Source organism: Trachypithecus francoisi, unplaced genomic scaffold, assembly GCF_009764315.1.
Source record: "Trachypithecus francoisi isolate TF-2019V2 unplaced genomic scaffold, Tfra_2.0 Lachesis_group14, whole genome shotgun sequence".
NCBI lineage: Eukaryota > Metazoa > Chordata > Mammalia > Primates > Cercopithecidae > Trachypithecus > Trachypithecus francoisi.
The window spans coordinates 35,254,262-35,269,193 of NW_022681459.1; the positions used below are offsets into that span (position 1 = coordinate 35,254,262).

Here is a 14,932-nt window from a genome sequence, read left to right on the forward strand (position 1 = left end):
TCCACCCACCTCGGACTCCCAAAGTGCTGGGATTACAGGCGTGAGCCACTGCTCCAGGCCCAGAACTTAACTTTAACCCACAGTTTGCAAATGAGGAAACTGAGCCACAGAAAAGTGATCTCACTTGCTCAAAGCTACATAGCTATTAAACTAGAAATGGGGCCAGGATTTAGACTCACAACTCCCAGCTTCAAAAGCCAATGGTCTTTGGTCTACACAATTGTGCAGGGGACTCCCAAATTACAATAAGTATTTCTCAGAAAACTGAGTGAAACTCCTGGCTAGAGAGATTACAGAAGGAAGAGAAACCTCCCCACAAACACAACTCATTTTCTCTCCTTTATGCCTTCTTTTCCCTTTTTCCTTTTTTATTTTTCCCCTCCTCGATTCTTATTTGTTCTTTAGGTTCTATGTCATAGTAGTGTAAATACACTTGGGGAAAAAATTTGCTTGCTTTGGGCCATCTCACCTGGGTAGCAGAGTTTCCATCCGAACTAACCCTTTCTTTTTTTTTTTTTTTTTTTTTTTTGAGACGGAGTCTCGCTCTGTTGCCCAGGCTGGAGTGCAGTGGCCGGATCTCAGCTCACTGCAAGCTCCGCCTCCCGGGTTCACGCCATTCTCCTGCCTCAGCCTCCTGAGTAGCTGGGACTACAGGCGCTCGCCACCTCGCCCGGCTAGTTTTTTGTGTATGTTAGTAGAGACGGGATTTCACCATGTTAGCCAGGATGGTCTCGATCTCCTGACCTCGTGATCCGCCCGTCTCGGCCTCCCAAAGTGCTGGGATTACAGGCTTGAGCCACCGTGCCCGGCCTAACCCTTTCTTAAACCAACACCACGGCTGTGATCTGCTAGCAGAGTACCTGAAAGAAATCAAATATGCCTTCACCAAGGCAAGAACAGAAGAAATTAGGGACCTCCCCAGACCAGCCTAGACTAAAGAAATTTGTTAACGTGGCCGAATGCCAGTTTTCATACATAGAGATACTAAGTAACACAAGCCACTGACAGTGGCTGTCAAAGACTAAAGGGCAGTGGGCCTGGCATACAGTCAGGGCTGAATAAATGCGCAGCATTTATCATGTCCTGACATTTGTATTTCTTTATTTGTTTATCATCTCTCTCCCTACCTCCGATGACAGAATGTAAAAACCAGAGGGAAGGGAGTTCTGTCTTTTTATTGTTGTTGTTCACTGCTGTTTCCCAACACACAAAACAGAGTGAGATGCAAAACATGAGTGCAGTATGTTTGCTGAATGAATGGATAAATCAATGAATGATGATGATGTGATAGAACCACCTCCTTGCCTGGGTTCTCTGGGCTTGGCTGAAAGACCAACTCACAGTGTCCTGAATCCTACTATGATGGATGTTTCACATCGTTCCTACTCATATGACACATTCCTCTTTGGATATCCTCTGTCGGACGTCCTCTACCTCTCTACCAATCCATACTTCAACCAGGCTTGAGAAATCTGAGAAATGCTCCTGTCCTCAGGGGCTCTCCTTGTCCTCCTCCCTCATCACTGAACTTCCAAAGAACTTAGTCTACATCACTGAGGAAGCCATTTTTTAGTGACATTGGATAGTATCAGCAATATCACTAATAACCCCATTCACACGAATAGCATACTACAGTTTGCAAAGTGTTCTCTCTTTAGGGAGTTTGAAGTCTAACCACTCTTTATTCCAGAAAATGGAATAAAGAAACAGCAGGTCCTATCTGTGTTTAAAAATAGTAAAAGCTAACCATAATTTTGAAAATATACTATGTACTAGGCGCTAGTCAAGGCTTTATACGGCCATCCTGTTTAATTCTCACAAATACTTCACGAAGCAGGTATTATTTCCTGAAGTTTACTGATGAGACACCTGGAGTTCACAGAAGTTACGCAACTGGCTCATGGGAGCTCACTGCATAAACCACTAAAGCTGGGATATGAATTCAGTCTTGCCCATGTCTCAAAAGGCCTTCCTGTGAATAGGCATGCCCTAATTCGTCTCCACCACGAGAACTGGAAATAGTAGAGAACGAGTGTATGTATGTTCACTGCACATAGAAGCATGGATGCAGGTATTTGAGGAAATAGAGGACAATAAATATCCCACATTTCCAAAGAGCTGCTAAGAAAGAAAGCATACCCTAAAAGGGGAGAAGTGATATTAAGCTATAAGAGTTCAAATTACTGCTTTAGTTAAGGAACGAGTCTGTGGTTCTGAACCGGAGAGGCTGTTTATACCGTGAAGTGATAATGAGGTCTAAGAGAACTGCTCAACTGGGCCACACAACAACTCCAGGTGTACCATTCACACTATAGTCTAAGAAACAGGGGCCTACAGGATGACAGCTAGGTGTTGAAACCCTGACCATGTCAAAATGAGCCACACAGAAACAAGCGGTAGGTTCCATCAGTTAGCTCCTCTTAATATCTGTAGATTACGCCTTCTTATCCCCATTTTCAGACGGGAAAACGGAGGCTCACAGAGGCTAAATGACTTGTCAGGCCATTCAGCAAAATTAGCAAGCCAGACTTACACACCCGGGCTAGAATCAAGAATGCCAGCTCTTGGCATCTTACTGTGTTTCCAGGCGGCATCTGCAAGGGGTGAGGGCAATCGGGACTTTGGACAACTTCCTCCCCAGGCTCCAGGTGCCCTTTACCTCGCATTTCTCCACGACCGGCTGCTGCCCACACTCGGAGCTGTTGCCTGCCACGATGCCAGCCCGAAGGTTCTCGCTGTCTCCAGTGCCCTCCTCCATGGAGTAGGTCTTGGAGTGGTTGCCTCGGCGATGGGCTGGGGCTCGGCCCTGGGCCAGGCTGAGCTGCCTGCGGAGGGCGCGGTTCTCCTCCTCCACCTCGCGCATGCGCACCTCCAGGCTCTCACGCTCCCTCTGGCTGGAGGCTGTGTACCTGGGGCTGTGGGCCTGGGACTCCAGCGGAGACAGAGACACGGGCTTTCCATCTGGGGAGCAAAACACCAGGGAAGCGTTAACCGGGATGAGCCATGCCTCAAGCCCCTCCAAGTTCCCCAGACAGCCATTATTACACGGTGAGGCTCCTTGCACAATCCCATGTTTAAGGGAAACAGATGGAAAGTGAGTTACAAATAAACGCATCCAGATTGAACTGGGAACAAAGTTGAGAACGGAACAACTTATTATGGCGATAAAAGCTAACATGCCTTTTAGAGGAGGCAATCATAATAAAATTGTTTCTAATTAAATGCACTGTCTTCCTCTCCCTACTTGTCATGTTTCTAGGTAGGTTTCTTAACAATAAAGAACTATGAATACAAAGTGGGGGGATTGGGGAGAAAGACAAGGGAGGGGAGAATGAGTACCAGGAAGTGGAGGAGAGCAAAAGAGGAAGAGAAGGAGTAAAAATAAAAAAAAAAATAGGCCGGGTGCGGTGGCTCATGTCTGTAATCCCAGCACTTGAGGAGGCCAAGACAGGCGGATCATGAGATCAGGAGATTAAGACCACCCTGGCTAACACGGTGAAACCCTGTCTCTACTAAAAATACAAATAAATAAATAAATAAATAAATAAGCAAGCAAGCAAGCCAGGCGTGGTGGCATGCGCCTGTAGTCCCAGCTACTAGGAAGGCTGAGGCAGGAGAATGGCATGAACCCAGGAGGCGGAGCCTGCAGTGAGCCAAGATTGCATCACTGCACTCCAGCCTGGGAGACAGAGTGAGACTCTGTCTCAAAAACAAAACAAAACAAAAAAAACAAAAGAAAGAAAAAAAGAAAAGAAAAAAGAATAATAATGACTAAGTTTATTGAACTCTTCCTATGCAGACTCCTATACATCTTTCAAAATCCTGTTTTGAAAGCCATCACCTCTCAGGGGAAACCTTCCCCCATTTGCAGGCAAGATATCCTTCCACATATTCCAATAATTTGTATGTAGCACTATGAAAACATGTATCTGCCATATTGTATTTAATAAACAGCTTTACTACATGTTTCCTATGAAGATTGGGAGTTCAATGTAGGCAAAGGCGGGTCTTACCTGTCTTTGTGGTAACATGTCACAAAGTCTGAGAAATGCTGAAAGGGTGGATGCATAGCTCCATGCCAAGAATAAAATAATTAAAGGCAACAAGGACAAAAGAAGTAGAAGCATGACCCATCTCATGGTTTTCCCAGAAAAAGTTACCACTAAAGTAAGCGCCAGCAACATTCCGTGTAACGATCATATAACCCTGCAATAAAAACTGAGGCACAGCCGGGTGTGGTGGCTCACGCCTGTAATCCCAGCACTTTGTGAGGCCAAGGTGGGCCAATTATGAGGTCAGTAGATCGAGACCATCCTGGCCAAGATGGTGAAACCCTGTCTCTACTAAAATACAAAAAGTTAGCTGGGCATGGTGGCACGCACCTGTAGTCCCAGCTACTCAGGAGGCTGAGGCAGGGGAATTACTTGAACCCAGAAGGCAGGGGTTGCAGTGAGCCGAGATTGCATCACTGCACTCCAGCCTGGCAACAGAGCAAGACTCTGTCTCAAAAAACAAACACAAAAAACTGAGGCACAGAGAAGATAAGCGGGTCTCTCAATGTGACACCACCAGAATGGTGGTATCAGAATTCGCGCCCAGGTCTCTTTGATATCTGGGCCTGTACACTCTCCACTTCAATAAACTTTCATTATAGGCTATTCAGAGAGCTAACATGGGAAAAAAAAAAAAAAAAGTATTAGTATAAAAACCTCATCTCCCAAAGATATTTTAATCACCTTGTATACAGTAGGTGCTCAAGGCATGCTTACTGTTCAGGAGTCTCAGTGGCACAAGGCATACCCAAAGCTATCACTTAAAATTTCTGTTTCCACTCTGCAGAAATCCTGGGCTCCAGCTACATTTACAGCCACCTCAGGGGTTACCAAGCAAAAAAAAGCATATCTCTAGAAAATCATCCTCTCTCAGCTGCCTGTCAAAAAAACGCTCCTCTTTTTCCATACTTCAAGTTTTTCCTTCCTGCCCAGACCCCATGAGCTTCAAAACTGTCCCAGAGAGTCTCTATGACTCACAAACTTGAGGATCAAAGAATGTGATGAATTACACCCTGCAGGTCTCACCTGTGCTTGTGTCGGCCTCTGCCCAGGGCTTTCTGATGTATCTTTGGACCTTAACAAATATGACTCATTTTTTTCCCCCTTAATCACCTCAGGGTTAAACGCCTAAGCTCCTGGTCCTCTCCTATCAATGCAACAAATATGACTCAATGAATTGCACTGCCTGGTACCACAAATCAAAGGCCGAGGCAGAATCGGTAGGGGACATGAAATCACAGGTTGATTAGGGTTGCATTGTCACCGGACTGGCCAATTACAAGCTCCAACCCAAGCTTTTGAAACCTGTCTCCCTGTTTGGTACAACTGAGAATGAAAAAGAATAGGCAGCTATTCATAACCGCGTTTTCTCAACCAACATCGACCCTTTGAGCAGGGGTGGGTAAAGATGAACCTCTGGCTTCCCCAGGAGTTACACTTTCTGTAGTGTCTATCATGGATCTGCATCATGCTAGGTAGTTCATGCTGATAATGCCCTAGGTTGCTATCAGTACAATGAAGTGGTAATAGTTATCCCCATTGCTGATGCAGAAACCGAGACTAAAGTTTAAGCCCTGTTCCTATTATGTTGCAGCTTGGCTGTAAACAAGGTCTCCTGGACTTTGCACTCAGCTATGCTCCTGCATTTACGTGCTAAGTTAGAGGTAAAGACGCTCCAGAGACTGAGAGGGTCTTCCTTCTCGGGAAAGGATTTTGGAGCATTTGGGCAGAAATGCAGGAAGCTCAACAAGGTCTCAGGGTCTCTAGAAAATTAACAAATGGGACCTGTGAGATTCCTCATTGGAGGAGTTAAATCAATGCTCTGGGCTTTGATTTTCTCTTCTGTGAAATGGGAACATAAAATGTTCCAGTAAGAATGATGGGAGGCTGAAGCAAGATAACAAAATACAGAGCACTGTGCCCCTTATTGGGAGGCGCTTGGCATCAGTGAGTTCCTGTGATCCTTTCTCAGTGAGGGAAGGTGATGTCATGGGTAAGATGAGTTGATGATGTAATTTAAGGTGTAAAGCACTGTGTATTTTCAGAACACAGGGTTGTTCTGTGTGTTATATGGGGGAAGAAGTAGGTAACAGACCTTGGCTTCCTTTGAGATATACTCTGAGAGGAGGCACTGCTGAGTTTCCTGCCTTCATCCTTAGCCAGGTCATGGTTCATCCTTAAGAACAAGGGGGAGCAGGCAGGCAGGCTTCACCAAAGAGGCCAGGTCACATTCTCTAGCCCACCTCCTGAAAGTCCCATATTTTAAACATTTAGGTAAATTATGATTTTCTGATTGTTGGCTTAAAAGAAATGCTATCGACATCCTGTGTCCATTTCTCCCCTGCTTTAGACCCCAAATGGTTTTAACCAAACTTAACTCTCAAAGACGTGCAGGGGTTTTCCCACTTTTAAAAGCCCTATAGATTTGTCACCAATGAAGTCACACTAAATAATTAATGTCAGGTCTCAGAGGAACCAGTGTTGAAAAAAGCAACGTTCATGCTGTGCCCAACTCCTGGCATGGAGGAAGTGCTCAATGAATGGCAGAACTGTCGTTTCTGGTTTGTTTGTTTTAAAGGTCCGTTGTCTTGAGCCGGTCCCTTCCTTTTCCTCGGCCAGTTTCACCTTCTGAAAGGCGGGGTCCTGCAGATGTGCTCAGAGTCCTCTCTCAGCTCTAACTCTCCACAGCTGTGAGGTCCAGGTGATCCCAACACCGCACGATCGGAAGTGAATACAGTGGGCCCTGCTGCCTGGCCAGATTCACAGCTCATTCTTGTTTTATTCATCCCAACTCTTGTTTTTATTCCTGACTATTCCTTTTTCTGGCTCCTGACCTCTTTGCTCAGGCTTTTCCTGACTCTCTGGGAGTCGGAGGAGAGAGGGTCAGGGTAGTGAACAGCCAGCCTCCTTAAATGCGGTCTGCATTTCTCGGTTATGTTTCACAGGTACTGGTCCCTCCCAGGAACGCTCCCCAAGCTTTATGTGCAGGTCGTAGTTATAAAGCCCACTACATAGGATTTTATGGCTATGTAAACAACTGTGCCCACACAGGTATTTCTCAAACTACCAGTGGTGAAGACAGCAGGAGAGGCACGCAAGCCCAAGGAGCTTGGGTGAAGAACCAGTTTTTCTCCTTCCCCCAATCCATCCTGGACAAAAAATTTGCCCCTAACCCTCAAAGGTAAAATAGAGCTTGGCCCATGTGTCACTCAACACTTGAATTAAACAAACTGGTCTACACTATGTTAATCAAGATTATCATACACTTGACGCCGGCCACAAAGTCCACTTGCTCTAGATGCTTCTAAATGCCTAGACTCAAGTTCCATATGTATCTTGTTGCAGACCAGATACATATTGTTGAGGGCACGGTTAATTTTATGTGTCAGCTCAACTGGGCCAGGTGGTAACCAAACATGTGGTCAAACATCACTTTGGGTGTTTTTGGATGAGGTTAGCATTTAAACTGGTAGACAGAGTAAAGCAGGTGTCCTCCCCTGCTGTGGGTTGGCTACCTTCCATTAGCTGAAGGCATGAAGAGAACAAAAATGCTGACCATCCTCCAAATTCAAGAGAACTCATCTTGCCTGACAGCCTTTGAATTGGGACATCATCTTTTTCTTGCCTTTGAACTCAAACTGAATCACCAAATCTTCCTGGGTCTCGAGCCTGCTGGAATTTGGACTGGAACGACATCATGAGATCTCCTGGTTCTCAGGCTTTCGGACTCAGACTAGAACTACACGTCGGCTCTCCTGGGTCTCCAGCTTGCTGACTCACCCTGCAGATCTTGGAACTTGTCAGCTTCCATAATCATGCAAGCCAATTCCTTACAATAAACATAGCTGTATATGCACTCTCTATTGGTTCTGCTTTTCTAAAGAGCCCTGACAAATACAAGGACGAACAACGGCCTTCAGATTACACCTTGAGTGGCACTGCCAATCTCTAGTCTCCATCCCAAGGTCCTGGCATGCTCTCTATACTTAACAAGCATTTGAAGAAGAGAGAAAGAGAAAAACTAACACCTAGAACTTTTTGTTAAAAAACGGTGTAAAATGCCTAGCACATCATAAACTGCCAGTTATTTTAAAAGACATCTCATTATAATATTAAATGCTGGGGAAGAGAGAGAGAGAGAAGTGAGAAAAGCAAACAAATCAAGTAGATTAGTAAGAGCATGGGATTTGGAGTAAGAAAGAGTGGAGCTTGAATTATGGTTCATCCACTTACTAATAAATAACTTAGGCAAAATACTTAACTTTTCTGTGACTCAGTGTCTTCTTATGTAAAATGGGGGACATGGGAGCGTAAGCATAAGTGTGTGTGTGTGCGCACGTGCACAACTATTACTTCATTATCAGGCTTACACAGAGTAGATACTTGGATTAGTCAATTTTCACACTGCTGATAAAGACATACCTGAGACTGGGTAATTTATAACAAAAAAGAGGTTTAATGGACTCAGAGTTCCTCATGGTTCAGGAGGTCTCACAATTATGGTGGAAGGTGAAGGAAGAACGAAGGCACATCTTACATGGCGGCAGGCAAAAAGAGAATGAGAGTGAAGCAAAAGGGGTTTCCCTTATAAAACCATTGGATCTTGCGAGACTTATTAGCTACCGCGAGAACAGTATGAGGGAACCGCCCCCATGATTCAATTATCTCCTGCTGCGTCCCTCCCACAACATGTGGGAATTAGGACAGCTACGATTCAAGATGAGATTTGGGTGGGGACACAGCCAAACCATATCAATACTCAAAACCCCTGCTCTTCTTCCAGCCCAAGCCCACTGAAGATGTAGGCAGGGCACATAAAAGCAGCAGTGGACAGGATCCGTTGTGTGTTAGTGCCTTTACCTTTGTTTCTCTATTACCTTTCCTTCCAGGTTTCTACTCTTTAGATATACACAATCTATGTATGAACATGATGTATCATTCTATCACGGAATACGTGTGTGTGTTGATCTGCAGTTCAGCCCACTTTCAGCTTAAAATGTCAAACAAGACATTATTCAAAAACTAAGCTGACAACATCATCCTCCTCCCTGCAAAACTTCTCAACAAACATGAATTTATCATCGACTCTGAATCGCTGAATCCACTTGAGATGAATGTTCTGAATTAAGAATCAAAACATCTAAGATTCAGAACAAAGAAGGTAAATTGAAAATCAACCTCCGTGCAGTGCAGTGACAGAGATTAGGGACTTACCATCCAAAATGTCCTAAGTGATGATCTCAATCAATCTGAATGTGCTGAATATCTCTGGATCTCTCCAGAGTGCTGGCATCTGGTACTGCGTGTGGGATCCATCACTTTGAAATGAATAGGACTGGGACTCATTAACACAGGCAGGGCCGGGGCCTTTCAGGGGTGACAGACCCAGATCTCTCTAGTCTAGGAAAGCAAACTCTTGCACTCAGTGCCAGATTTCAGGAAAGTTGTCCTGTTGCATCATCCTGCCCGTGATAAAGACACTACATCCCTAACCTTTATATGGCAAAATCTCCCTACGTACAATCTGTCGCTGAAGCCTGCCAATTCTTCCTTCCTGATGTTTGAAGCACTTGCTCTTCTCCTTTGATTTCAAACATCTCATCCAAAGCCAAGCCTCTTAATCTTATCCTAAAACAGGGGTCATCAAACTTTTTCTGTAAACATCCAGAGAGTCAATGTGCTTTACTTTGCAGGCTACGCTATCTCTGCTGCAAGCACTCGACTGCCATTGTAGCATAAAAGCGGCCACAGAAATACATAACAAATGGCTGTGGCTGTGTTCCAGTCAAATTTTATTTCCAAACACAAGCAGAGGGCCAGATCAGGCATACTTTTTGGCCAGAGATTATGGACCCTGTCCTAGAACATTGTGTAGGTCTCCTGGGCTAGTGCCCCTGCCTCCGATTTCTCCCTGTTCCTGTCAGCTCACTTGCAGGTGCCGTGGATAACACTCTTCAATCCTACTTCCCCCATGTTTGCAGTCTGATAATGCACAAAAACAACTCTATCTACTTCAAGGTCATCCGTCAAATTCAACAAACACTTGGTCAGTTCCCCCTGAGTACATGTCCTTGGGTGCTGTGTCTGCATCGTCTCATGTTAATTTATGCAACACTGTCATGAAGTGGGTGTTCTCACTATTTCCATCTGACTAATGAAAACAAAAAAAAAGAGAGAGAGAAATAGGCACATGATCTAGTTCAATGTCATCCCAGCAACAATGGCAGAGGGACAGTCTTGAACCCAGCTTCAGTGGCTCCAGATAAATGGCTCTTTCCACACCAAACCGGAATGTCTCCTGTTCAACACTCTCGGAACAAGTCCAGCCTAATTTGTGGTTGTGGTTGTTGCTTTTGCTTCATTCCCTGGTCCGTCAGGCCAGTGGTTCTCAATCTGGGCTGCCAGCACATAACTGGGGAAACTTAAAAGTATGAATGCGCACAGGTCCCAACCTAGATGAATTCATATAGCATCTCTGGAGGTGGGGGTCTAGTTATTGGCATTAAAAAAACTTTTTCATTTAATTTTAAGGTCCGAGATACATGTACAGGACGTGCAGGTTACGTAGGTAAACATGTGCCATGGTGGTGTGCTGCAACAGATCAACCCATCACCTAGGTATTAAGCCCAGATTCCATTAGCTATTTTTCCTGATGTTCTCCCTCCCCCGCCAATTCCCTAACAGGCCCCAGTGTGCGTTGTTCCCCTCCTTGTGTCCATGTGCTCATTGTTCAGCTTCCACTTTTAAGTGAGAACCTGTGGTGTTTGGTTTTCTGTTTCTGTGTTAGTTTGCTGAGAATGATGGTCTCCAGCTTCATCCATCTCCATGCAAAGGACATGATCTCACTCCTTTTTATGGCTGCATAGTATTTCATGGTGTATATGTAGCACATTTTCTTTATTCAATCTATCACTGATGGGCATCTGGGTTGATTCCAGTCCTTGCTATTGGGAATAGTGCTGCAATAAACATATGTGTGCATATATCTTTGTAACAGAATGATTTATATTCCTTTGGGTTTTCAGCATTTTTAAAAGCAGCCACTCCCATGGGATTCTCATGTGTGGTCAAGGTTGAGAAATGCTAGCTGAGGCATTTCCCCAAACTCTCTAACTTAGATGCAAAGGAACACTTCGCATTGCCACACTTAATTATAGTATTGCTTTGACCCTGCACCCCATTTCCCTAACACAAGCCTCTACTGTATTCTTTCAGCAGCTACCATCATGTGACCCAGACCCACATGATTTCCTGGTACTCTAGCTCCTCCAACAATAGGGCCTGCTTTGCTCTTTGGCATCCCCCTGCTTTCTGGAAGACAGTCTCCTTCAAAAGCAGTTCCCTTCTAGCTCAGCTGTCTGACTATCGAGCTTCCCTGGTTTCTGGCTCCCTTCTGTTGACCAATCATAGGTCATCTTATTCCAGGAAATGTTTCAGTTTTTCATTTTCCACGAGACTCTCTTCATTGAGCAATTTGTAATTTTTGTTAGAAAATGCCCTCCTTTTAATTAACATAAAGATTTCATACCCTCATCCAATGCCAAATATCCAATATCATTTGATATTTCAAAGTAAATTAAATATTGCAGCCAAAGTCATTTTAGAAAAATGTAGATAACTCAGTTTGATCTTCAAAGTTAATTTTGACCACGAGATGTCCACAGGAGAGCTGAGTCTGCCAACGTGTCATCGGCTTTTCCTTTCTAGGCAGTTTATAAGTCCCAGCAAGACATAGGTCCAGGTTGAGTTTCAAAAGCATGGAATCAGATTTGCTGTGGGAAGGAAAATGGCAATGATGACACACAAAGGCTGCTCGCTTGTTACGAGGTACACAGGGAATGTTTTACCCCAAAATTCCCCTAAGTGATTTTCTGGAAGTTATCTTTGGCAACCAAAGCAAACTTGAGTTCCAGCAAGGGCCCTGGAGACAGATCTTCTGACAAAGATGGAAGAACAGTTGAAAAAAAAAAAAAAAAAAAAAGAGAGTCCCTCACAAGCTTCTAAAAAGAATTTGCAACCACAGTGCCAGGGAAAGAGGCCTGGATTCATTGCACCATAATAGGCTGAATGAGATCTGACTTTTGTCTTCCATAAAATCATTTCCAAGAACGTTAGCTTAAAGAGCTTCATTAAGTCAAGAAAATGAAGACATTTTTAGCACCAATTTGTTGTACCCATACCTGGGTTTAGACTATAAATGCTTGAAGTGTATTCTAACGAGCAATGATACCAGTTTTTGTCTCTTGAAACTTCAGGTTCAATGATTTCAAAGCTTCAGATGTTTGTTTGTTTGTTTGGGTTTTTTTTTCACACAGAGTCTTGCTCTGTCGCCCAGGCTGGAGTGCAGTGGCGTGATCTCGGATCACTGCAAGCTCCGCCTCCCGGGTTCACGCCATTCTCCCACCTCAGCCTCCCGAGAAGCCAGGACTACAGGCGCCCACCACCACGCTCGGCTAATTTTTTGTATTTTTAGTAGAGACAGGGTTTCACTATGTTAGCCAGGATGGTCTCGATCTCCTGACCTCGTGATCCGCCCACCTCAACCTCCCAAAGTGCTGGGATTACAGGTGTGAGCCACCACGCCCGGCCAGCTTTAAATGTTTTGTTGTGTTTTTTGTTTGTTTGTTTGTTTGCCAAATATGCTAAGTTCTGAAAGTTGGAGGCAGTTGGTCTTTGAACTGCTGTTACCATGGTGGGGCAACCGCGTCTTCCTGCTTCTATAACTGGTCCATCATATTCCCAAGGAGTCTGAGTATGGACAAAAGGGCTTTGTTAGTAGCATTCAAACTGTCACCAAACAAGGCCAGAAAAAAGATAATGTATTTAGTGCTCTGTTTCCTAGAAAAATGAAAGGACTTGACAGCAGAGTCAAGGTCTTCTCTTAGATCACCAAGGTGGTTTAGAAAATCGTCATTGGAGGGTAATGATAACAGTGTATACTAGAAAAGAATAGATATTCACCGCAAATCCTGACCATTGATCTGTGTGTGAGAGCACAATAAATTCACATTCCCGTCATCTTTGAAGAGCCTCTGCCCCGATTGAAGAGCCCCTAAACTTCAATCACTTTTTACATAGCCCCGAAGACAACACCAGCATTAGTGGCAGTCTCCAATGGGTGAGTTTGAGAAAGCAGCCTTTCTCCTTCCCCAGTTCCTTGAGTCCTATTTCATACATATGCCATAGTTGGACACAATCCCCTTTGTTGGTAGATTCATCAACACGAAAAGCTAAACAACCATAACGATTTTATCCTTTGCAAAGCGTCAATTGAATGTCCTCAATGTCGCTATTTACTATAAAATCAGATGCGAAAATACTATAGAATTTCTTAATTTTCTCTTTAGCAGCACTCAAGATGAAAGATTTCGTAAGTGTTTTTTCCACTGATTTAATTTTTTAAAATCTTTGCAATAAATGTGTTATTTTATATGAAATATTCATAGCCCTTATAAAATCCCACTAAAATGTTCCAAGAGTGAGGCGAATCACATGTGCTGAGAAGAATCATATTTTACAGTAAAAATTTTTAATGAGGTTTGATTTTTTTTGTTGTTGCTAAAATCTTGTTCCAATCAAAAGACCCACATGGGATGAATTTTTAGCACAGGTTTTTAATTTTATTTTACATTCATCACACTAAGTATGTTGAAAACTATCCTTTTCTCACTTTGTGAATCCATACTTGCTGTAAGCCTCAAATTGTCATTCTTATTGGCCATATTCATTTACCAAAAAAGGTTCTGTGATTTCTTTTCTTTTCCTTTTTTTTTTTTTTTTTTTTTTTTTTTGAGACAAGGTCTCGCTCTGTTGCCCAGATTTGAGTGCAGGGGCTTCATCTCGGCTTATTGCAACCTCCGCCTCCCAGTTTCAAGTGATTCTCTTGCCTCAGCCTCCCAAGTAGCTGGGATTACAGGCGCATGCCACCAAGCTTGGCTAATTTTTGTATTTTTAGTAGAGACGGGGTTTCACCATGTTGGGCAGGCTGTTCTTGAACTCCCGACCTCAAGTGATCCATCTGCCTCAGCTTCCCAAAGTGCTGGGATTACAGACGTGAGCCTCTGCACCCGGCATTTCTATGATTTTTTTTTTTTTTTTTTTTAAGAGGAGCGCTGACAATAATGTCTGGTTTGGGTTACAGAGGATGAAAGATTTCAATGGCAAACAGCAGCTATTTGAGGATGCCAGACAAATCAGCAAAGCCCTGACCCCATTCATTCCTGCTCCTTGGGCTTCTATGCCCCTCCTACTTCACTTCAGGGGTGAAATATCCAAGTGAAATTGAGATCTACAGAAGAGTTAGGGACCCTTATCAACAAGGATCCAACAGAATGATGACCTTACATCGTGAGTGTGTCTCTAATTGGACTGCATCAGAATTGAACTATGGTGTTCTGCTGTCCTTGGGAGGAAGGGGGACTACCGGATAACCTACTTAGACTTTGATATCCTTCTCCGTATTTGGAAGATAGTAGTTCCATGTATGTCTTGGGACTGTAAGAAGAAAACTGAATGTGAAGCACGACTAAAAGTCTAGAGCAGGAGTGTCCAATCTTTTGGCTTCCCCGGGCCATACATGAAGAATTGTCTTGGGCCACACACAAACACACTAACACTAAGGACAGCTGAGGAGCTAAAACAAAACAAAACAAAACAAACAAACAAGAAAATGCACAAGAATCTCATAATGTTTTAAAAGTGTTCACATTTGTGTTGGGCCTCATTCAAAGCTGTCCTGGGCCACAGGTTGGACAAGCTTGGTCTAGAGTGTTCTTTAGGCTATGCGTCAGGGAGAGTGGTCAGTTTGCCTATCTGACCACTGCACCTGAAGGGGTGCACCTGCCAAACCTGAGTAAAAGTTCTCTTCCCTTATACTGCA

At 44.0% G+C, this 14,932-nt stretch overlaps 1 protein-coding gene across 5 annotated transcripts in view; it reads right to left on the reverse strand.

The window, feature by feature from the left end:
* The window catches only part of LARGE1 (LARGE xylosyl- and glucuronyltransferase 1), a 645,964-nt gene that overhangs the window by 368,582 nt on the left and 262,450 nt on the right, over nucleotides 1–14,932 (reverse strand). For 4 of the 5 annotated variants that reach the window (XM_033232744.1, XM_033232741.1, XM_033232742.1 and 1 more), the window contains one exon: nucleotides 2,660–2,961. In XM_033232744.1, the coding sequence (XP_033088635.1) occupies nucleotides 2,660–2,961 (302 nt within the window). Of the gene's footprint in view, nucleotides 1–2,659; nucleotides 2,962–9,266; nucleotides 10,256–14,932 lie in introns of those variants that run through there. The other variant, XM_033232745.1, reaches the window with a different exon arrangement.